General features: G+C 36.8%; 1 protein-coding gene across 1 annotated transcript; it reads left to right on the top strand.

Annotated features, from left to right (window-relative positions):
- Positions 1-3,227: 3,227 nt before the first annotated feature.
- On the top strand, positions 3,228-4,745 carry LOC114537170. Its single transcript, XM_028558290.1, has 2 exons — positions 3,228-3,854; positions 4,737-4,745. The coding sequence occupies exons 1-2, from the start codon at positions 3,228-3,230 to the stop codon at positions 4,743-4,745; spliced, it is 636 nt and encodes a 211-aa protein (XP_028414091.1).
- Positions 4,746-24,944: the final 20,199 nt, after the last annotated feature.

Below are 24,944 nucleotides of genomic sequence, written 5' to 3'. Positions count from 1 at the left end.
GCTGCTGGAGTTATTTTGCTAGAAAACATGCGTTCTGTTTAAATATGGAAGCAAGTTAATTGGCATTTTTAACACACTGTGGTTAAATGAAGTAACCCAACCTTTCCCTGGAAAGAAAACGCATGCAGGAGTTGTTTGCAAAAATTACACCCAGCTAGCTGACCGAGATACCCAAGAAAATTATTTACATGGCAAAGCATTCATCTCACCTTGCCAAGATATCTGCCAGAATCTCAGCAAGGTGAGTTAACTGGGTAGTAAACAGTGGGTACTCCACACTAACAATTCACCGAGCAACCTATAATTTAATTAATTTTCTGTTATATTTCTCAGCAAAGCAAGTAATTTGGTCATCCGGGTAATTCAGCTCCATATAAATAGACCCATGAAAATACGTCCATTTATATACTTGAAATATAAATATGATGTGAAATATATCAAAACAATAATGAATATTAATTTCTATTTTATGCACACCTGATATATTCGATCCTGAGTGTTTTCTTTGTTAAGATTGTCCATCCTTTTTGTTCATTCCAAAATCCAAAAAAGAATATAGCAATGAAGGATTCACTACATATTTCATATAGCACTTAGTTCATTGACCGTGCTTCCATTACGTATTTAAATTTCCTGGGAACTTTCCCGCGCTCATTTTACAAACAAATATTGTATTTTGGCATTGTCGGCGTGTACATTCTTTAATCAATCTTTTTCTATATTGGCTTTTAAATCAGTTTAATTTTGCCATAAAATAAGGTACATGTATATACTTATATTAGTACTACACATGAGATCTGGTCAATTTATTTTAACTATTACATATAATTCTATTAAAGTTGTGCATTGTCTAAATTATGAATATCACACTATTATTATTCATGAGTGCAATATTTTATTTTGCAGTTTGAAACCATATCTAGAAAGCAGTGATAACATGTTTAAACATTTGAGCTTGCCCTTGTGTATGATTCTAAAAATACAAAATGGACTACAGAAGACTAATACCACAGTGTCTTCAGGTATGTAATGTAAACAATTTAATTATTAGCATGGGTAGTGTGCAGTGTAAGGCTGCTTTTGGTCACAGTTTTGCCTAATAATATTTCTCAGGCATGCACAATTTCAATATTACCATATTCTCTCTATTAAGCTCCCTAGGGGGCATATTTTTTTCAGTCCCTTTTTGTGGGGGAATTGATAGAGAGGGGAACTTAATTAAGAGAGGGGCTTATTTAGTTTTCTATAAAATTTTAGGTAATTTTACCAATACAATTAGTGCTCAATTATGTTGGCACATAATTTTGTTGACCACCAGGGCTCTATTATTGACAAGTAAAATTGTCTAGGGTTGAACAGAGTAATTACTTAAGTGCACATAACATGGTAATGGGTAAACAAGGTACTTGTATACACTGTCCAGTTAGTTCAGTTAATCTAATGAACATTAATACTCTGCCACTGACAAGTACAATTGTCTGGATTTAGAGCTAAAGTAAGATGTTTCATTAACTCCTGTGAATTCATATACTGTATAGATAACCTTAAAATTGAAGAACCACCATGTGAAAATGTTAGTGTGAAAGTAAATGAGATTCCACATGACATGAGATCCAGAAAATTAAGTTATTGGAACTTCAAAAAACCAACCTAGAGGCTCAGTATGCTAATGCACAGTATAACAAATTTACCAGCTTCTTAGCATCAAAGGTAAAAGAGTTCTATCAAGAAGGAAAGGTAATTTGTATGAAGGGATTGCATGAATGTGTCATGTCATGTACAGTACTGGTTACCATTATCATGTGTAACTAATATTGCATGTAGTTAATGCCTTTGACCTAGGGCTATATATTACAGATCTCCAGATCCATAGGAAACAATTGGACAGGTATGCTCAGTTAATTTACATTTATTCAACAGTGGCAAGGTGCTGGAGGGCTCCGTGTATCAGCTGGGACAAATGCGGAGCAGGCCCAGGAAAATATCTTGCTTGCTCAAACCATCTTAAATTCTTCTGAGGTCAACTATGGCATATTCAGGGTAGCTGGTTATGGAGTAGTGACCCTGGATAAAAAAAAGGGAAGCAATTTATTGTGCAAGCCTAGTGCCTACAAAGGAAAAACCAGTAACTTGTATAATTTATCAAATCAAATTCCTATTGGTGGTTTTATTAAGGTGCTGTGACTGTTTGCAATCAATCACCTTCTTAATATAGTACTTGTGCCAAACAATTTTACTTGTCAATGAGATAGCTCTGGAGCTTATAATTACTGAGTTTATGTTACAGTCGCTTTGATTTAGTAAACAAATTGATTATGGTACTTGTTTTTTGTTTCTTTTTACACAGGAATACCCAATCAAAACAACCTGCTAAGCTGGCACAATCTTTAGGAAAGGTAATACTGGTATAGTATAACTGTATGTTAATTTGTCAACTCATGGCAGTTTAAGAATTTTTGCTTGCCCGACTGAGTTAACTTCCAGTTCATTATTAGTGAACAACACAATTTATATGGCTTAGACAGATTTATTTATTATCTGAAGTTGTCTGTTTGCTGTGCTTATAGCCATTATAAAAAAAGTTAGTCAACACCCTGACAAATGTTGTGGATTTTCTGCAGGTGCTCTGATTTCTCATCCACAGGGAATTGTTGATAGGGATCGAATTAAATAGACCTTATGCATAATGATGTCATAACACCTTAAGCGCGCGGTGAATTATGGTCTATTAGCGGGAAAATAATTTCAAGATGGCTACTGTCAAAAGTGAGTGTTTTGAAGTTCTTAACTGTCTTTTAAAGGCTGTTCAAGCCAACGAGGATTCTAGATCTTTTGAGAACTCTTGCACGGATCCTCTGCGGTTGGATAACTCTGAAAGTCAGTGCACTAGTCGGCTTTCTTCGTCGAATTTTACGAGGCCATGTGGAGGTGCTGCATGTCCTCGAAAGCTGGTAGAGTTGGAAACAAGTGAAGATATCTTCAATTCTGACAACCGTGATTGGATAAAATGCTTAGAGAAACTTCCAGGATTTACTCATGAAAAGCTGGAGAATAAGCTTGTAAAAAATAGCCGTACAATGCCTGATAAAATGGCTCCAAAAGCTTATCGAAATATGAAGAAAGGCTATGGACTATGGAAAGAAGGTTATGTAAAAAGTACTTTTGTCAAGCCAAATGTGCAAGCCTCGAAGCTGTTATTCGTGGTGAAAGCGCGTGTTGGTGCTTCCATGAAGAGCATCAGCTATCCTGTTTATGTTCATTTAAACCAAGTTAACGGTGAAGTGGAATATGCTAAGTGTTCTTGTAAGGCTGGCCAAGGAGGTTGCTGCAAACACGTAGCTGCTCTATTGTACACTATTTTGGACTTTGTCAATCTGAATTTGAAACACGTTCCTGTGGAATTGACATGCACACAACTTCCTCAAAAATGGAGTGTGCCCTCTGGAAGCTCAAAGACCCTGGACAAAGCTGTTAAATTTGAAGAAATGCTATTTGAAAAAGCTGATGTGAACAAACCTGCCAAAAGGTATATTGTAAAAGGGAGTAGGGAAGACTATTGTGCTACTCCACCATTTGCTCGGACTGTGACTGCAGAAGAAATTAAGTCTATGGCAAATGCATTTGAGAAAGCCAATTGCGCTTCACTATTTCGTGAAGCTATAGCCTCAAATAACTATAAGCCATGTGAACTTTTCGAGACATCTTGTAATCAGTTGCAAAATAGAAAACTGGACAACAGCTCTGTTCCTATTCCAACGCAAATACCACCAAGTCAACTGGTTGATCAGATCTTTAAAAATGTGCCAAATGGTTACACCCCTCCATCAGATTATAGCCCAGAACAACTAGAACTAGTAAAAACAAAAGTTGGGTTGACTGTATCCACTGCTAAGGATATATGTTTGAGTACTATGAGGCAAAACAAAGATCCTCAATGGTACGCTGAACGATCTAAAAGGCTTACTGCTTCAATTTTTGGCAAAGTTATCAATCGTAGAAAGAAAAACCATCCAGCTTCACTGATTGAATCAATTTTATGTGTTGATCATGAGAAAAGAAAAGTGCCTGCATCTGTACAGTGGGGCCTGAATAATGAAAGTAATGCAATTGCTAAATATCAAGATGTAACATTAAAAGGCAGTGCTTTTGTCACATGTTGTGGGTTAGTCATCAGTCCCCAGTGGCCATGGCTGGGTTGTAGCCCTGATGGAATTGTCATAAAAGATGGTATTCCAGTTGGATGCATTGAAGTTAAGTGTCCTTACTCAGTGAAAGAAATGAATGTTAATGAAGCTGCACAAAGTGTCAAAGGTTTTTATTTAAAAAACCGAAAGTGGATTAGAACTTAAAGTGAACCATGCATATTATTATCAATGTCAAGGTGTCTTGAACATTTTAAATTTACCCTGGATTGATTTTGTGGTATACACCAATGCTGATATGCATGTTCAGCGTATCTATAAGGACATTTCTTTGTGGGAGAACAAAATGCTGCCAGAACTAACATCATTTTACTTTTCATTTATTCTTCCTTCTTGTAAATGACATTAATAAAACACACATCAATTGTTTTTTACTGGCTTTTTTACTTATACCAAAATATGTCACTTGAAGTGGCTATATACCTGATAAAACTCATCTTCATTAGTATTCTTTATATACAGTCCACTCTAATCAGCAACAAAGAATACTAATGAGACAGCATCTATTGTATTCATGTTTTTGGTCATTTAAAGCATTTGTAGTCCTGTTTTATCATATGTGAAATGCTCGTGCTGCGCACTTGCATTTTAAATATGATAAAACACTCCTGTGCATGCTTTAAATAGTACTTAATTAAGACAATATTGAAGGAGCAAGGTAAAGTATATGTATCAACTGTGATAATTCGAGAAGCTAATTTCCTAGATTAACTTCATTGACTAATGAAATCCTGTCCTCAAGCAACACGTTATTACTGTTGTTTAACCCATTGAGTGGCAACACTCTCTACTTGACAAGTCATCTGGCATTAGACATGTAGTAAAATAATAAACTAGGGCACATCGGAGTGCATTGCTGCTTAACGCATTAAGCCAGTAGCGAAGCCAGCCTGACAATTTGGTCATGCTATGCAAATAATTTCGTGTTCATAGACCATGAAAACAATCAATTTCTAAAGAAATGAATAATAAGTTAAAATTTGCATAGCATGACTAATTTGTTGGGCTGGCTGCACCACTACATTAAGCACCAGGGCTTCCCCATTGACAAGTAAAATCTCCTGGTGTTTGTCAAAAAAATAAGTAGGGAGCACTGGGGTGCATTGCCACTTTAATTAATAGGTTAAAGAGTTAATGAGCCACAAAATGGTTACAGTTTTGTAACACTCTAAAAAGTTTCAAAGGCTTTTATTGGGAGTAAGGTGAAGGTTACCCCTCTACTCTAGGATATTTCTGTTAAAAATTCCAAATAATAGATGCAAATACCTTTAACTCATTAACTGGCAAAGTGCCCCAGTGCACCCTACTTATTTTTTTTTAACAAACGCCAGATGATTTTACTTGTCTGGGGAAACCCTGGCACTTAATGGGTTAAAGAATAGTTTAACCATTAAGGGGTAGGACACACAAAGTTTAATAAAGTTTCACAGCCTACAATGGATTTAATGTGAAAATGTTTTGGACCTAGCCTTTATTATGGGTAAATTTTAAGCCTTTGATAGGGTTGCCTTTTAAAAGGTTAACTCCAGCCATGTCAATGTCAGGTAAAATCATCTTGTTAGGCCGAATAAATAATAAAGCAGGGAGGATTGCAGAAAAACTATCATCTAGTCCAGCTTGTTATTTTCTACAAGTAGTGGTGGTAAAAAGTTAGAAAGGTAACAACAAATCACCCAAATTTTGTTTAAATTTGCTGCCATGGAAATTGGAAAGACTGTACTTAAAATTTTAAAGTTCTTTATTCTGGCAATTGCCCGCTCCACATGGATCCTAACAGAAGCTATTCTTCGAGTCTTGGTTTCCTCTTCAATTGACAAGTGCTCTTTCTCACGCATGAATGGTGGTATATTTAGTGACACTCCATCTGGTAAATTGTGCTCAATATCAAATCCTCTATCAGCCATAATTGAGTCTCCATTTTCTACCAAGTTCAGAATTCCACAATCAATAGTAATTTGTTGATCACTTGATCTTCCTGCATACAAATCCGATACAAAAGTGACAGCTCCTGATGGGCTTATGCCAACTAAACCCTTGGCAGTGTTGTGGCTTTTGTAAGTGGAGTATGTTGCACTTTGACTTCTAAAAGAATTTGGTTTTTCAATAAATATTTCTGTGCAATCAATAATAACTCGTGTCGAAGGATACATATCTCTAAATGAAGCTGGCATTGAATTATCAACTGCTTTTCTGGATGGCCAAATTGGAAAGCTACGTAACCTTGAATGCAAGAAGTCAACCCAAGTAATAAATATTCTCGACATATGTGATTGAGACAACCCAGCTCTGGTCGCTATATCTTCTTATAAAAGCCCCAATCGCAAGCGAGCCAACACAAGGAAAAATTCCTGTTCAGGTGAATTTGTTCTTTTAGGTCCACGTTTAATTACATCTTCAGAGCTTAACCTTTCCAAATTAGTCTTGGTACCATAATACACCAGATTATTCACTGCCGGTCCAAATGAATCAAACAATGTTTTGAAGGTTTTGTAGTCTTCCAGCCCCGTATAAAACCTAATGAGAATGTCATTGTCCTTAAAACATTCAATTGAAAAACGTATTCTTTTCCTCTCTTGTTCCAGTTGCTCTGTTAATCCTCTTATCTCATCTTTTTGACATTTATTTTCATTTTTAAGTCTTCCATTCTCCTCCTTAAGTTTCTCATTAGTTGCTAAAAGTTTTTCCGTTTGTTCTTGTAAACAAGCAATAGGATCAATATTCTCATTTACAGGTGTAGCCATTTTATCTGGCTCTTCTATTGAGCGTGATGAATTATTGTTATCATCAAGTTCTGAAAAAAGTCTGCGTTTAGCAGGTACAGATTTTGTACATGATACAAGAGTCCGATTTCTTGCCTTTACCATTGAACAAGGTTTCGTTGGTGTAGGTCTGGTTGCTTTGGGAACAATCGTAGGAAGGTTGTTTAAATAGGTTTTACGTCCCCCAGGAAAATGCAACGAACAAATTCTATGACCAATTGTAGGAGAGAAATCCCTACGTGAAATGAGATTAATCCACTTCTTTCGAAGTTCTTTCGACTCTTCACTTTTACCACTAGGAATGCTATAAAAGGAAAGCTCTGGATTCCTTTTGTGGTTGCTTGAACAACCAGGAACACAACACGTATAACCTCTAGCACCTCCACATGGCCTCGTAAAATTCGACGAAGAAAGCCGACTAGTGCACTGACTTTCAGAGTTATCCAACCGCAGAGGATCCGTGCAAGAGTTCTCAAAAGAACTAGAATCCTCGTTGGCTTGAACAGCCTTTAAAAGACAGTTAAGAACTTCAAAACACTCACTTTCAACAGTAGCCATCTTGAAATTATTTTCCCGCTCTGTGACCACAAAGACCATAATTCACGGCGCGCTTAAGGTGTTGGTTGTTGCTAAAGGGGATGGACGAGAGGTAGGTGACCGTAAGAGGTCTGGGTCTAGTTGCGTGTTTATTGCGTGTTCGTGGTAAGCGCGAGAACGTCTTAATGAATGGAAATTTTGTTATTATATATTATATAATTATATTAGAAAGACTATTTGCTATTCAATCGAACTCACGCAATGATTTATAGGGTAAAAATTATAACATGTTTTAACCACAGTCCACAGATCAGTGGTTTTAACACGGAAAAGGTATGCGTCTTTCGATATGGAGTCACAAATGCTTTAATTTTCTGCCTTCCATATTAGTGATATTACTGTATTTTATATAAGGAGTTTTATTTAATAGCATACTGCAAACAGCACAAGGATTTGAAATATTCTCTAAAGCAATTGATTGTAATCCCTTGTGTGTTACCTTTATTATTCCTGGTTTATTATGAAATATTTTAGTATTTTCAAACTGAAATCAAATATAAATCCCACATTACTTTATTTTCCCACCTTGACTGAAAAAGATATAACTACTCACTCTGTAGTGGTTCTGCTGTACCCACACACACCCTACATTAGTATTCACTCTATCTAATGCCTGATTATTTTAGTCATCAGTGGTAGATGATTGTAGACTGATTACTGATTAGAACAAAATTATCTGTCATGATCAGTGATCATGATCAGTAAAATCATGATCTCTTAATTGTTAACCCATTAGCTTTAAATGCAATAAAAGGTTTTTGCAACTGACTAACTAAAAGATAAAATACTCATTAAGTAAAATAATCTGGCATTATAGATTAAGTTAGATACTGAAACAGGCTAATCATGGAACATTGCCAGTTAACTGATGGGTTAATTATATAATTACAGTACAAGTTCCTATGAAATGATGAAAGACTTTGAAACATTCTGTTCAGTTAATTTGGAAGGAAACATTGTTAACATCTGTTCTTGGAGGCATTGATGCAAATGATCTCTCATCTGTGACTGTAAAAATGTTATATTCTTTAAACAGATTCCTTTTGCCAAGGCAAGAGCATTTGCAATTGCAAAAAGGCCACAATCACTTTCTCCTATTTGCCTTTGACACATACAGACTTTCACTCTTATCGGTTGATGTTCTTCAGTGTTGCCATATACATGTAAAAGCTGACAAGCAAGTTTCGATGAAATGGATGGTGTCATTGAGTCATATACAGTTATCTCCCCTTTAGACACACAAGAAACAACCCAATGCATATTGCCAGAATGGTGTATTTGAATACCACAGGAGGCAGTTATAGGACATGGTTGTGATTTCTTGCTGCTCACACATAAAGAACTTGATAAGCCCTTCACATCTGGAAACTGCTTGTGTATAAGATCATGGGCAGCGTTAATTATGCTATCATTCAGCCATGCTTGATTACTAAATAGTATTTTTTCATCTTCTTTTCTAAGGCCAAGGGAAGGAACCCATGTCGTGTCAGAACCAAGTTCTTCTGCAGTACCTTTGAGACTTGTTAAGTCTACTACACTTTTAACAGTACATTTTGCAGATTTTGGAGTTGTGTTTTGGGAGACATTGTTAACAGGAACGTTTACCTTGTAATGCTTCCTCATCATTTCAGCATGGCGCCCAACTCGTTTAGAATATGGATGACGAGGTTTGCCATACTTTCTTTCAGGAAGACTATCTGTAACATTTACTTTCTCTTTCCTTGCTCTTTTTGACAATTTCGAAGACGCTGCCGTCGATTTTCTTTTCCTTCTCTTTTTCTTTTCATCCTCATCCTCCAGAACGATTCCATTGTCAGACTTAACCAAATGTTCCGTTTCCTTATACATGTGTTGGAGTTGACCCTCAAGATTTTCAAGGCTAGGCACATCTTTCAGCAAATATGTTAGTCCGTTTAGCTTCTTTATGATAACCCTGCATTTTGCCTGCAAAAGTTTCCTGCTTGTTTTTCTCCTTGGTGGAAGTTTTTGTGTGTGATCAAGAGGGTCAAGCAAATCGTTCCCTGCCTCAAATGATGTGTGTTCTTCAGACAATGTCAAGCTGTCTGGCTTAAAATGGAGAATAAACAAATTACGATGTTGAATAGGAAATCACATGATAGACAGCCTGGCAATATGACTAAATCATTTGATCGTTTTTTGAGAATGATCATCGTCCTTTGTGCACTCTAGTAGTGCATGTGCAAGTTACCTGTTCTTCTTTGTGAGCATTGTCTTTTGATCCAACTGATGACTGGAATAGGCATACCTCGTCAAGATTTAGTATAGAGAAGCTTTGGTATAACGGGCTCAAATCATTCCAGTTTTGTTCTGTATTTCTAAACACAGCACAAAAATGTTTGCAGGGAAGCTTCGTTTTCTTCCAATCGGCGCATTGACAACTTGGATGGCTTGTTTCATCACCAAAACTAACATTATACCATTTGGGTGAAGTTGAACTCAGAACTTCGTATTTCCCATCCTCCAACTTTTTAACGTTGTCGCTTGTGTGCCAGCAATCTTCCCATCTTTGTAAAACATGCGCAACAACAAATCTTGGTCGATTCCGCAAAAACTCTGGAATATCCTTGTTGTACATTCGATAGCCCGACGAATATTGCACATTCAATGAAACGTATCTGAAAAGTAATAAAAGATATGTTTCTTGCCAATCACCCGAAGACGAGGGAATGAATAACGAGGGGTAAAAATAGATGCATGTAACGTAATTTTTCTCTCTGAAACATATATTCATATAGCTGAAATTGTGAATTACGATTTTAACTGAAAGTACTTAAGTCAGTTAAGAAAGAAAAACTTACTTTAAATAAGAGTCAGGTAGAAAATTTTCAATCACGACAGATAGCATTTCACTAAGGGAACAATTTTTGTAACCAACCAGGTATTCGTATTTGAATGTTTCGTTCTGACGCTCCACCCCATTATTTGTATGGATTGCTATTTCCATGTTTTCTATCCGATATGCTTGTACCCATCTCTAAGAAAGCAAAAAATACTTAATTAATATATTAGCAATTGAAGGCTACTGAGGTCTCTGTAAGCTAATTTAAGTGTAAGAATTAAATTTCGCTATTAGGTTTCGCGTATTTGGAAAGGAATTAAACTGTTTATCCTGTAAGAAATAACATTTTGGCTTTAAAGTAAGATGACAAACCAGACTAGCTCTAGTACATTATGTCATTCCTATCCGCATGTTGCTTAAGGCACGCATCAAATATCAAAGCTGGGTTTTTTTTAAATCTTATACTACACGTTTGCTCATGAATTACTGGTTTTACTTTAAATAATAACCTTTGCATTTGGTAACCACTTTCCCTCTTGCCATTTTTGAAGTCTTGTGGAGGACTTCCATAACAAACTTTCTTTCATAATTTTCACAGCGTCCTCGAACTCGTTCGTTGTGGTTGATCGGGCAATAGAACGAAGATAGTGCAGAATCTCGTCTTTGTGCCCTGATACACCATGGTCAGATTTGTTTATCCATTCACCCCATGCCTTTTCCCGATGGAAGTCACATAAAAACACCGTGCTTCCTAGTAAAATAATAAATTCAGAGTTGATCCGGGCATTTATCCAACAAATGGGAAAACTGGAGCGGTTCAAGCAAGCACTCCTTGTGGCAGGAAAATTTTTCGTACTGGAAGGTTGAAAAAATTTCGCGTCGCTGGCGTTATACTCGTTGTACGCACACCACCATTGTCAAAAAATCTCATTGAGTGATGATGTCCTAGTGGAACGCCTCGCTCTACCCGTCCCAGAACCCCTCCTCCATATACTAACGGCTTTTTGAGAATTTCCAGATAACACACACTTATCAGTACTTTATAACAAGCACTCGCCCAACACCACCCCTGCCAGATCACGCTGAATCCATCTCTGCATCGAAGCGTAAAGTTTATATAAAATTGACTCCTAGAAGTTCTATTTCCTTTATCAGAGATTTATTACATGAACGTGCAGCAAATTTACCAGGTTACAACCTACCTGGAAAAACATATTCTATAGCTTGTATCTCCGTCTGCAAAATCGACCATAAATTCTTCGGTTTCCACTCAGGGTTCCAACCTCGCAGTATCATCAGTGCTTCTTTAATGCTGTCAATATCTTCTTGTTGAATGACAAAAGCCCAACAACTTGGTAACCGACGTTGGTTTTAACACACAGGAAGAAAAGGGGAAGTGCATACCTTGTTGTTCGGTATGTGGCATCAAGCAGGCAGATGTTTCCATATCGTGCGAGTAAACGGCGTTGTTCCTTAGACTGGTAGCAAAACAGCAGATTGTGGTGTTGTATTGGAGTAAGCGCAGCTTTAATATCATTATCGATATCTTCAACCTCATCATCGTTATCGTCAGTGTCAGAAATAAGCGCATCTTCATTTGTTTCATCGCTGACATTCTGGGCAGTGTACGGCCGGAAGAAGAACATGTCGTCTGGTTTTTCTACTTTCCATGTAGAAAGCAAATGCTGAAGGTAATCTTGGTCAATCTTTGTAAACCGTTTCTCTCTCTTAATCTTACTGATCTCATTTGCAATATCCTTTTTTCTAGGAAAGTATCTTCTTCTTGTCTTTGGTGGAAGAGCCTTACCTTTAAAAAGGTCGTTCTTTACATATTGCTCCAAGTATCTTTTGATATCGCTAACCCTTCTAACGCTCATACCAATCAGCTCTGCTATCTTGTCTTTAACGGCAGGATCTATCACTTCATAAATACCTGCTGCCTGTCAATGAATTAATAATAAATATTTTTACTTTAATATTCATGTAATTATGTGATCTTAAATGCTTTACATAAATTACTTTGTCGCCGGAGTTTGTGTGAGCACGATTGGGAGGGAGTTCCACTTGGTGACTCCCAACAAACGTTTTTTTTGTTCAAAGTGCTGTCTAAGCAGATAAATAAAACATCAAGAACATTGAACATATAGAACATTGTCTTCATCCTAGAGATTAATTTATATCCTGTATATTAATTTATGTAATTCATTTAATTTATATGTCCATCCTTATCCAACATAAGCCTTGGGACAAGGATGTCAAATACAAACTGACAACCGTGATTTCCAATGTGCAGTATCTTCAGTAGGCAGGGACTAGAATGTGACTAGATTTTTACGAAGATGGATTGCAACTGTACTAAGGGAGTAAAATAGTGGTGCTAGCATAGGCGTATCATATGCATGGGTGCTCCCATGAGAGAGTTCCCATCTCTCCGTATGCCTATGGTGCTAGAGTTCCCATCTCTCGTATGCCTATCCCTTCTTTAGTGACCTTTGGGTTTTTTTAAGATAGTAGCCAAACAAGTCATAAACAATATTTACAATACCGCTTGTATTACTGAAGCACGCGTTGCTTCTATAGACAATGAATCGACTCATTGTTGCCTTTTCATACTCTTCTATAACTTCATTGACCTCTTCAAGCGAATTAACATATCCTTCTTCATTAGAAAACCAAATTCCCGGCCTATCAATATTCGGTGATTGTAACCCCGCCATATTTTAATAAATTAAATTTCCCGCCATATATGTATACAAGTTCCACCACAGTAGCCCGCTACCAGGCACGCACGCCGTAGTATGTATTATATGTATATTGTTGTTCCATATGTGTTTCCTTATCTAATATTAATATTTTCTTTCAAAAATTAAAAATGTTTCTTAAAAGTTCCATCATGTTAATTTCAAAATTTGTACAAATTGAATAATCAAGAACACTATTACAATAATTCCAATTCATGCCATTCTTGGACGAAATGTTAAGCTGACATTGTAAATCAGATAATAAAAATGTTGCTAATTATATTCTGTGTTGAAAAGATTTACACACACAACATTAAATTTACTCAACTATATTTTTTCTTAAAATCACAAATTGTCATTGAACAAGGTTTCTCTTGTTATACTAATTACAGACATGTAATCTCATAATTAATGTACACCAGCATAGTCACATTAGCAATTTTTTAGTGAAAAACATCATAGCAGTTTTCTGCTGAAATAATGACTAATAATAATAACTAATAATTCTAATGCCTCAATTTTCAATCTCCCCTGCATTTAATTTTTAATTTACTCCATTGGAGAAAAGAGAGATTACATGGCCACATACCTTAGTCTGAGACTCATAAATCTCTGTTATTGATACAGACAGTACTCCTTGGTGCATTCCACTTAATGAGGTTGAGAGGCTGGGGGCTTATTTATTTTGTGAGGGATTTACTTAACTATGAAGTGATTTGGCACACTGCCAAACATACACGGAATGTGTTATTGTAAAGAAAACCATTACATGTTACAAAACTACTTGTCTTTTTTTATGTGAAGGAAGGACTCCATAACTTATATTCTGATGGGGGTGTGAGCTATATATTTAAGAGACAAGACTGGTGTTATGGTAAATCTTTGCATATAATAAACAATTAGTTTCAGCACTGTGCCACTTTGTACTATAATGCAAATCGTTTTAGCATTATAAAGGTGGATACAGTTGAAAAAAGTTTTTCTTCTAACTGCATGCAGAAAATAAAAGCATTTGACTTTGAGACCCTATATCGCACGGTACATGCCTTTTATAATTGTGTGTTAAAACATTAATCCTACATTTTACCCTATAAATACTTGCGTAAATGTTCGATTATATAGCATATAGATCTTTCTAATATTTCAACATCGTTTGGTTTCATTTGAGCAGTTGAACCTAAATGAATCTTTAACTTTGTGAAGTTTGACTTTGAAAATATATCCCAAAATAACAAAATTTCCATTCATTAAGACGTTCTCGCGCTTACCACGAACACGCAATAAACACGCAACTAGACGCAGACCTCTCACGGTCACCTACCTCTCGTCCATCCCCTTTAGCAACAACCTTAAGGTGTTATGACGTCATTATGCATAAGGTCTATTAGTTCAGATTTATTCAGGAAAGTAACCCTTCCATCGTAGCTGTGCTAACAAAAATGTGTTATTAATTAACTCATTTACCTGCAGTATGTACTCGACTGCTATACAGTTACACTTTTATGGCATTTTTCTAAGAAAATGCCAAAATAGGGTGCATTGTCAGTTAATGGGTTAAGAGCATCATATGATTGATTTTAAGGATATAATTTTCTAAGGATATATTGTTATCTGCAGGAAGATGCTAAAGGTGAAGATGCTAAAGGTAATTATGCTAAAGGTAATGATGCAAACATTGAATCTAAGGAGGAACAAACAAAGGTGGGCTACATGTGAGAATGAATTGAGGACATGTATTAGACTGTAAACAGGCATTCAAATATTGACGCATTCCATGTAAAAAGATTTGGTTGTTTCTTTGATCTGAATTTGGTCCATAATAGTATCTTGTATTATAATATAATTATATAATCTATGCTTGATGGAACTATACGGGTTTAATAACCTAAGACTTACTAAATCCCAGCTTACTAAATCCCAGGCCACAATAGTCGCCTTGTTTTAAGAAGCCCTCATTCTCGGTATTGTCTTGATTCAGTTACTTGTAGCGTTTCTGGAACTGCTGACGTTTCCTGCATGAACTGACTTGAAACAATGACGTTGTTCTCTAACAGAGTGATCTTCTTCATTTCTTTAACGACCTTATCAAGAACTTCTTGCAATGTGGAATATTTGTTTTCAACGACATACCTTCAGGACTTTTCCAACAACTTATGCGTTGCCCATCCGCCAAGATACCGAATTTTCCCACGTCCATGATCGTTTTAGTTGGATTTGGGCAAAAGTGGGATAGAATATTTTATATAGTGAATTGCTTTTCAGTGGACCTGCCTTCGAAATAAAATGGAATGGATTTGTTTTTACAAACATCAGAGGGTGTTGAGAAATCATGCATTGTTTTAAAACACCTGTGTGGATATTTACAGGCATTTACTCTTTAAATAAACATTTGGATTTGGATCTTAAAACGGGGATATTTTTGGTGGAGGAGGAATTTATAGTATTTGTCAGATTGATCACTCCACTCCTCAATCAATCGCCGTTTTACTTGGTAAGTGAGTTTTAAAACAATCTCACAAGTTTACCATAAATGTTATTAAAATAGCCATCGGCAATAAACGGATACCCGAGCGTGCCATATTTTCGACATATCTAGTTATTTTCAAAATATTATAATGTACATTTGGGATATAGGAATATATAAAGCTATATTGATTTTATAATGTGGCCAATCCGGGGTTTGGCTGAATAGAAAAGCTTTGTTCATGCAACTTGTCCCGTCGCGTATATTTCTAAACTGCTGCACAGTTTAACGTATAAACAGGCTTCTGGCTGCTACTGTTCTTGCTTTATTAATAACTGAAAACAAACACAAGTTTGCAAATTATATAGATATTTTTATAAAAGCTGATACCAGCAATTTCACTTACCAAACCAAGCACTTTCTCTTGGGCCAAGCTTCTTTCCTTATTTTTGTGTCGTTTTCCATTTAAACTATATTGAGTTTGTTAAAAATACTTTTTGTTTTACGAGCTCCTTTCATTTATACTGATAGCTATACATGCATTCATATATTATATCATTACGCAAATGAAAATACGTGAAATTCAGGCGCTTTTTCAATAAGCCAAAACACAAAACAAATGGAAATTTATTACCTGTCAAAACTGTTTCTTAATTGTCTTCCTTAATATCAGTTCACATCGTGTTATTTCGTGCTTGAGCCGCCTTTTTAAACTAGGGATCCAAGGATAGTGCAAAGTTTTCATGCCCTGTAATACCTAAGCAACCAGACGTTTGTCCCAACATAGTCATTTTGACTTATGCCAGTAAAAATATAACGAACTAGGTTAAACATTAATCAAAAGGAAATTACTCAAAGTACTCAAATTACGTTAGCCGCGGATACTGTCACTATTAAATTATAGCTAATTTTAGTTGCCCATGTAAACCGGCCAAACCGGGCGCGATTTTCTCAGTGTAGTCTCTTTTCTTCGTCAAACAACTGTGACTACATTCACTACATTTATATGATGGCTACAAATTATCCGTCACTTCATAAGAATAGCCAAAATAGTTGCGTTGTAAATAATGTAAATAAACCGCGGTACATATTATGTATATGATGTGGATACTTCGACGCGTAAATCGATACAAAACAATATACTTATAATCAATACTGTATACCGCCAAAATGATTTGATTACTGCACAAAATGTCCGTTTTGTATAGTTTCATTTATGTACTGTATGCAGAATATCAGGTATCGACTTGCTATCGACATAATATACATTCGTGTAAGAGTCTATCAATACATAAACAACACAGCGTCGTTTCTTCCTAACCTTTTAGCTTTATTTATGGAATAAACCTTCCAAATTATATTTGTGTTGAATTGAATGCTCGTAATTCATAACATAAGTTGATAAAGTGCGTAGATTCTCAAAGAATTGCTCGATTTTTACGCCCGGAATGTTTCGAAGCAATGCCCGTCGCTCCCGGTTTCTTTACATCGTGAATAATGTTCAAGTCTGGACGGCACATGCGCAGTTGCGACGTGTAAGAAAGAATCGGGTGTTCCGGGGGGTAATTCTGTGCAAATCCCTTTAAAACAAAACCCAAACCGCGAAAAAGCAATGCTTCAAAATTTACAGTAACCGCCAAAATCCCTCAATATTTTGGTGAACTTTGCAAAAGGGGTATAGTGCATTAATAAATAAAGCAAGTTAAACTGATTTAAAAACCTTAAATTACTGATCATATACAAAAAGTTACTATACGCATAAATCAACCTACCCCCTGTAAAGTTTACACTATGACTGACTGACTGACTGACTGACTGACTGTCTGACTGACTCGTTTGAATTTTCGCCACTCATCACAATACTGCAAAGTTTCTCAAACTTTGCACTAAAAAAGTATAGTGTTTCATTTTTAATGCTGATGTAAATACGGGAGTGAAAATGGGGAGTGTGAACCAGCACACTTTTATTCTATATTTATGCAAGAAATCAGGCTCCACGGATGGGGGTACCATAACATTGACTGTCCAGATTGTTCAAAAAATGAGATCGATGTGAAAAAAGGCAAACAGGTCACACATCAGCATGTGGTGACAGAGTGAAGGATATGCTTCCCGAAGCCTTGGTTGAGTTGACTGAGTGAATTTGAACTTGGCGCTAATACTTATGCGTGTGGTGTCATGTTAGCCAAATGACGTCATAGCAGGGGTCAAAGATGCGGGGGGAAAATTCCCCTAAGTTGTCACCTGTACAAGAGCGCTCGATCAATTTCCACCCATACTTTAACAAGTGAGTGCAACTGAGAGTGCTGTGAAATAGGATACTAATTATTGCCTTATGTCATTATAACATTATTGTAGCCAAAATTTTATTACCAATTACATATAATAATCACATAATTAATGACGTCATAGAAAAAAAGGATAATATATTGGGAAGTTCATTCAATATGGTGTTTACTGGAAAGTTTTCTGCAGAAAAAAAAGCATACATAAAACTATTGGGAAAGACTACTACTTATATGGCCAAGAAAGTAGCAAATGAATATAAAGTATCTTCCAAGCGTGTATCGAATTTGAATGAGAAATTTTCTATTTCTTTTGAGAAACTTTTTCTATTGCATCTACGAACTTCTTTACCCTATTTTATTTGGCAAAATTTCCAAATCTACTACAGTACTTCACTGCAATGCATGCTCCACTTTAGCATTTTACTTTGTCAGAGTGTTGAGCATAATGGATTTATATAATGTACTTGTTTCTAAAATTTGCTTTTCTGAAACATTTGTTAAGGCTCCTCATGCCGAACCAGGGTGTTGAAACATTTGGCAATAGAATACTCAACACTAGCTGAAGCTGAAGAAAATCTGAAAATAGATTATGTCCTTGAAAGCACATTGTTGGAAAACCCAGAACCTGGTACTCCTGTCAAGAAATTTACAATTCCTGATTCTCTTTCACCAATATTTACGGCATCACCATTTAAGAAATCCTCTGCATTCATGGAGGGTCCAAAATAGGTTTTTCAGGATGCGGGAATTAGGTCATTTTGCGATCGGGAAGCGGGATATTTAAAAAATAGGATGCAAGACTCGGGAATAAAATTTCTTGCGGGACGCGGGATTTTTGTAATTTGTGCCTTGGAATTCGATATATGAAATATTTTAATGACGGGATACGGGATTTAAAATATGCCGTTTGACGAATTTGAAGAGTTTTTGAGTCTGAAAAGATTCAACAAAATACTTTATTTACGGCATATGGTAAAACATGGACTGGACTGGACTAGTAAAAGGTGGACTGGACTCATTAAAGGTGGACTGGACTCATTAGTAAAAGGTGGACTGGACCGATAAAGCCCCAATTAGTAAAAGGTGGACTGGACTCGTTAGTAAAAGGTGGACTGGACTCGTTAGTAAAAGGTGGACTGGACCCGTTAGTAAAAGGTGGACTGGACCCGTTAGTAAAAGGTGGACTCTAACCGGAAGCACCGGAAACACAAACCATATTCAGGGGGGAGGTAAACACTAAAGAGTATCAAAACACTATTAGGCATTCAATATTTTATGATTTCGTACCATTGTACACAAACAAATTTAAAGACTTTATTTTGGTGATTTTGCCGTGAATCCATATAATGATTATTCCTAACTTAACGGTAAGCAACTCTTCTAACATCAATTTATATCAAAACTCTCTACTCTTTCGAATAAGGAGCTAAACATATCGGGCAAATCCTTTAATAAAAAATAGTCGTTATATCCACCATCGGCTCTACGATTTCATACGAAGAGTAGATATATAAAGAGGGTTAACTCTTCGAAATTCCAATACTTTCCATCAAATAGTAGAATATCTACTCTTTGGTTATATCCATCCCCAGCATACCGGTATGACAACAATAAGAACTAAGAAATTGCGAAGTGCAAGTATTTTTCATAGGCTGTGCTGCTCAGCTGCTATAAACTATTTAATAAGTATATGGGTTTGACTTTTGGCATACTGTTCCAGTACGATAAGCCACTTCGTAATTTTTTTTTACTTTTACAATTTAATTTCTTGTTTTTTGTAGATTTTCTGTAGGTTTGCATTAATGCATAGTATAAAATATATTTTAGTTTATGTGAACACACAACATGAATATTTATTGCCAAATATTAATACAAATTATTAATATAAAACTGTAATTTACCTCTATATGACTACACAAGATGTGTCTATTTATTTATTTATTTATTTATTTATTTATTAACATCAATTATTAACTCAGCGAGACTTTTGCCAGAACTAGCTAGTGCAGATGTCTATTATAAACACAATAAATAAATAAAAGGCGAATCGAACGTTTTTTTTTGTTGGATTACTGATTTCCTTACCTCGTTTTTTTTAAAAAGAAGAAATGAAATAAAATGCTACCCATTACTTTTCATGTTTTACTTTTCTCATCTGACGACCATATTTCAGAAAGTACTTAGTATCATTTTGCAAGTAATATGCCAAAAATACATTTACATACTTTCAAATGCCCTCTATCCTTGTCTCCACATTGTACTATTAATACCTGTGGAGTTTGTTTTAATAAATTAATACAGGGCATATTATTGTTTATCTATGTACTTTATATGATCATATACATGTTGAATGTTCATGTCTTTTTAACCCTCCCGCCCTCTAATATTAGAGAGCAAAATATGTAATCCAACAAAAAAGCTGTGACCTAATAGCTTAATTACAACTTTTGATGCAATGAAATGCATAAACTACATATAAACTTCATGCAGTACTTGTACCCTACATGGTAAATTACTGTAGTGTATTTTTAACAACACAACATCAACTAATATACTGTGCCATTATAATACAGTATATATAGTGTATATAATATATAATGTTCATTGCATAAAAATGCAAGCCAAGAAAACACATATAAACTTAATATAAACCATACCTAATATAAACCATAGTGTTTCAATTTAAATACTTGTTTGTTAACTCTGTATTTATCATAAGTATTTTCCTCACTTTATGTATCAGTAAGTTAGTGATGATCGTATATACAAGTTATCTATTTAGCAAATCCCCAATCGCTCTTTTAGTGCATTAGTGTGTTGCACAAACAGGTATGGTACCAAATCACGAGGGATAACACAAGAATTTACATCAAATTCTGCACACGACATTCGGACACAAGTAGGATTGAGGTGGAAGTATGCTGAAGAAATTTTGGGTGATATTTTGTGCTTGCCTTCTTTGTCATAATATTCCCGGCGTAGCATTGTCGTGATGACCATGTCTTCAGGCGGGTGAGGTATGCTTCCTCCTTCTCTCAAACTTTTGCCACATCCATAGCACCTTGAAACTCTCTTGTCAAGGAATGATAAGCGAGCAAAAGCAAAAACTCCAGGTGGTGGTTTAGGTTGTGAAGGCAAATGAACTGCCCCTGTTGTCATGGTAGGAACTGGAACAGAAGGAACAATTGCTGAATGGGACTGAAGTTGCATACAAGGTTGGGCATTTAGTGTTGTGGATTCAGTGGTGGCTTGGAGCTGAAACAACTGAGGCTGGAGGTTTTGGTGTGTCTGGATGGTGGTTAAGACTTCCTGCATGGTGGATTGGGGAAGTTGCAGTGGTTGGGTGGAGGCTGGAACCTGTTGTCTATGAGGTTGGGAATGGATGGTCGCTTGGACTTGCTGCATGTTAGGTTGGGGAAGTTGCAGTGGTTGGGTGGAGGCTGGAACCTGTTGTCTACGAGGCTGGGAATGGATGGTCGCTTGGACTTGCTGCATGTTAGGTTGGGGAAGTTGCAGTGGTTGGGTAGTGGCTGGGACCTGTTGTCTACAAGGCTGGGAATGGATGGTGGCTTGGACTTGCTGCATGCTAGATTGGGGAAGTTGCCGTGGTTGGGTGGAGGCTGGAACCTGTTGTCTACGAGGTTGGGAATGGATGGTGGCTTGGACTTGCTGCATGCTAGATTGGGGAAGTTGCCGTGGTTGGGTGGAGGCTGGAACCTGTTGTCTACGAGGTTGGGAATGGATGGTGGCTTGGACTTGCTGCATGTGAGGTTGAGGAAGTTGCAGGATGGTTGGTTGAACTTGCCCCTGACCTGATTGGTGCATAACAGTTGGGTGTATACCAGGAAGTGTGATTGGTAACCTTTGTGTGAAAACATTCTTCCCGGTAGAAGGTGTTTTGTTCGCTTTTCCTCTTCTTCTTTTGGTTGATGTCTTCTCACCTGCGTTCTTGGGCATGTTGACATTAACTAGCGCTGTTAAGTTTGGAGCACGCTTTCTGGTCTTAAACCATTGAAGAAATGCTTTAAGAATTCCACTGATTTCAGCCACTGTAAGGCAATGGGAGCACAAATTGTACGTTGCCCAGTTAATGCATGCTTTGTCACATTGCACCCGATTGGTTTTCTTTGACAAGATAACTTTATGGGGATTAGGCGAAGATTTACTGTGAACCAGAAATGTAGAACTGTGTGAATTCGTTTCATCATTTGGTACTTTCCATATCATTGTTTGTTCCTTGACGTACGTTGCGGCTTTCCTGAACATTGCATCAAGCAGTGGAAATGGAATGTTAATAATACCAGATTGCACTGAAGTAACAGAAAGCTGTTCTTCGCTCGAAGCTTGATCGTCACGTCGTCGTGGCTCCGAAACACCGGTAGTAAAAAATTTCTTTTTCGCTGCTTTCTTTTGGGAAACACTCATTCGATAGAAATTCATTTCCTCCACGTGTAGAAATGAAAACGCGTTTACCAGACGGTACTGGCCGATTCCAAGTACAGCCAAAAATTGTTCGTCATGCTGTCGTTTGACCTCATTACGAATTCTTTCAATGTATGGTAAAAGAGCAGTCTGTTGCTTTGAAGATGTTGAATCTTGATTAGCTTTAATCACGCGATTCATGCATTCGTTAGCGTTCTGTGTGTATACCGTAGGTGGATAACCAAGGCCACACATTGATCTTATGTCAGATCTGGTACTTTCGCGCATAACTTTAGCTTTTGACTTCAGAAATAGTCAACGAACTTATTACCATTTGATGTAAATCTGCCCACTTGCACGATGCAGATTGTAAACGAGCGTCGAATTCTTCAGCAGACGTGCAATGAATCAACCCGCCTTCTATTTCGTTGTCCATCTCTTTGCCAAATATGTCGTTTGTTATTTCTAATGCAACGGCGCCATTGATTCCACATTCCAGCAGCTTTCGTTTAATGTTGTCTTTAAGATGTATATCGCAAGAGAGATGTTGCGCATGTTGAAACACGTTAGAGAATGCATCTGCGAGATTCGTTTCGCCGTCGGTACCATACACTAGAACACCTGCTGTTTCCTGACGATACTTTGTCATTAGGAGAGGCAAGGTTTGGTAAGAGGTTGTTAGCTTTTGTTTATGAAGGATACCTGGACCAATACACACTGGATGGTTACCTTTCTCGGTTGTTAGCAAGAGATTTCGATACGTGGTAAATGTGAAGTAGCATGAGGCAATTTGAAATGTGGCATCAACGCCCAAGACACAAAATTTCTCGGGATTTGTACAAAATCGTTCAATATCAAGGAGCTGCTGGTCGGTGGCAAGAAATACAATTGGTTCAGGGAAAAGAGGAATTTCACGAATGAAAATATCTTCACTTCGACCTTGTTGTTCTTCCTTCGCCTTAACTAAAACTTGAAATACCGGATCGTCCATACTAATTGACTTTTTGGACTCTTTGGACTTTCGCTTCTTTCGCGATATTATAAACTTGCGCACGGTTGCGCGGTAATGCCCCGGCAGATTCGATTTCCATGATCCTCCTCGCTTTTCGATAACATTGTGTACTGCTTCTCGAGCTGGTAACGTATTTATTTGCTCTTTAATCATCTCCCTGGTGCTGCTCATCGTCCTTCTATATGCGCCACACCTCGAACTTTTTGCATTACCATGTTGCTTCACTTGAACTTGTTGCTCGCCCTCTTCAAAAATGTACTGCACAAAGACCAGATCTTTTGGAATAGTTGATGCAGTGTTGCTAGCCGTTATTATGGTTCGCCGGAGAGATTTCAAACTTAAATTGACGTAGGATCGCCGTTTAATAACGAAAATGCCAACATCTTTTTCAGGTAGATCTTTTTTGTTTACTTTTGTTAGTTTTCCATCGCCGTCCATTCGATAAAAAATGCTTTTGGATCCTGTATAATCCCACGCGCCAATATCATCACATTTCAGGTCGTCTCTGTCGGATAACTTCGATGTGTCCACAACAAAAGTGGTATTATTTTCGACATTCGTAGGCCTGCGAGTAGCAATCCGGGAACGATCGATACAGCCTTTAATAATAATCTCAGCCACGTCATCTGTGTACATGCCTTTCTCGAGGCCCCAACGGTACACTGGAAGGGCTGGGTCATCTTTGTAGAACTTTACCTTGTCATGTATACCCACAATGCGTTCAAGGCTCTCCTCACTGTTCGCTACACTCTTTATTTCATTTTCTACAAAGCAATCGTAAAACCACCATCATAAAGTTGGTTTTTTTTGTATTTCCGAAATTTCAGCGCTTTGTCCCCGAAATTAATTAACGTAAAGAAAAACAGTAATTTCTTGGGTTGTACCTTCATTGCCTTCTCTGAGACTGTTATCTTGCAGCTGATGATGATCTATCGACTGATGATTGCCCTTGCTTTCATGAACATCCTGTATGAATATATACAAGATAATATACTGTATTACACCCATGCGTGCATCGGTTGGGGAATTCGAACAAAAAGATCGATAGCATACATTTTACATTTTGCTAAAGAGGAAGGAACGTACCATCATGCATGGTGGTTGAACGACTGTTTCTGCTGTTAAGTTCTGCTGTTCTGTTAAGTTGACAGAAATCCTTTTTCTCTTCAAGTTTACTTAAAAAATAATACGCCTTTTATAAATGATGATCTCGTGGGTATTTAAAAAAGGAAAATATAACTGGATAGAAAACTGTTGTCACCCGACATGTTTTCATCCCTGTGATTGGCTTAAAGGCATTTTTGCTCAAGAGATGTTGAAACCTAGTTGCAAATCGTGACATCACCAAATTCTGGCAAAAAACTGCACGTTTTGCAATAATTAGCTACTTGGCATATTCGCAATGCTCGTGACGTCACTATTTTCAACTATAAGTTTCAACTTTTAACTGATACGTCAGCTAGTTTCTTATCTAGGTCTTTAACTACCCATGATGAAAGTACCGTACCTTCGATGTCTTTTTCTAAGGAAATGTCATTTCGCTTTTTGCGTGATTGAGTATTATCATGGCTTCTATTTATATGCTATAAATGTATAATATACTTTTATAGGAATAGGCATTTTGTTATTTTTTTGAAATACGTATCACAAAGAATTGTG

Source organism: Dendronephthya gigantea, unplaced genomic scaffold (assembly GCF_004324835.1).
Source record: "Dendronephthya gigantea isolate DGI-Jeju-01 unplaced genomic scaffold, DenGig_1.0 000152F, whole genome shotgun sequence".
Classification (NCBI taxonomy): Eukaryota; Metazoa; Cnidaria; class Anthozoa; order Malacalcyonacea; family Nephtheidae; genus Dendronephthya; species Dendronephthya gigantea.
Note: the sequence above shows the minus strand (reverse complement) of the source record. Positions and strands in the feature narration are given on the sequence as shown.

What these genes read in the sequence shown, in the direction of transcription:
- LOC114537170 (XM_028558290.1), top strand. Translation starts at nt 3,228, where the DNA reads ATGAAGAGCATCAGCTATCCTGTTTATGTTCATTTAAACCAAGTTAAC.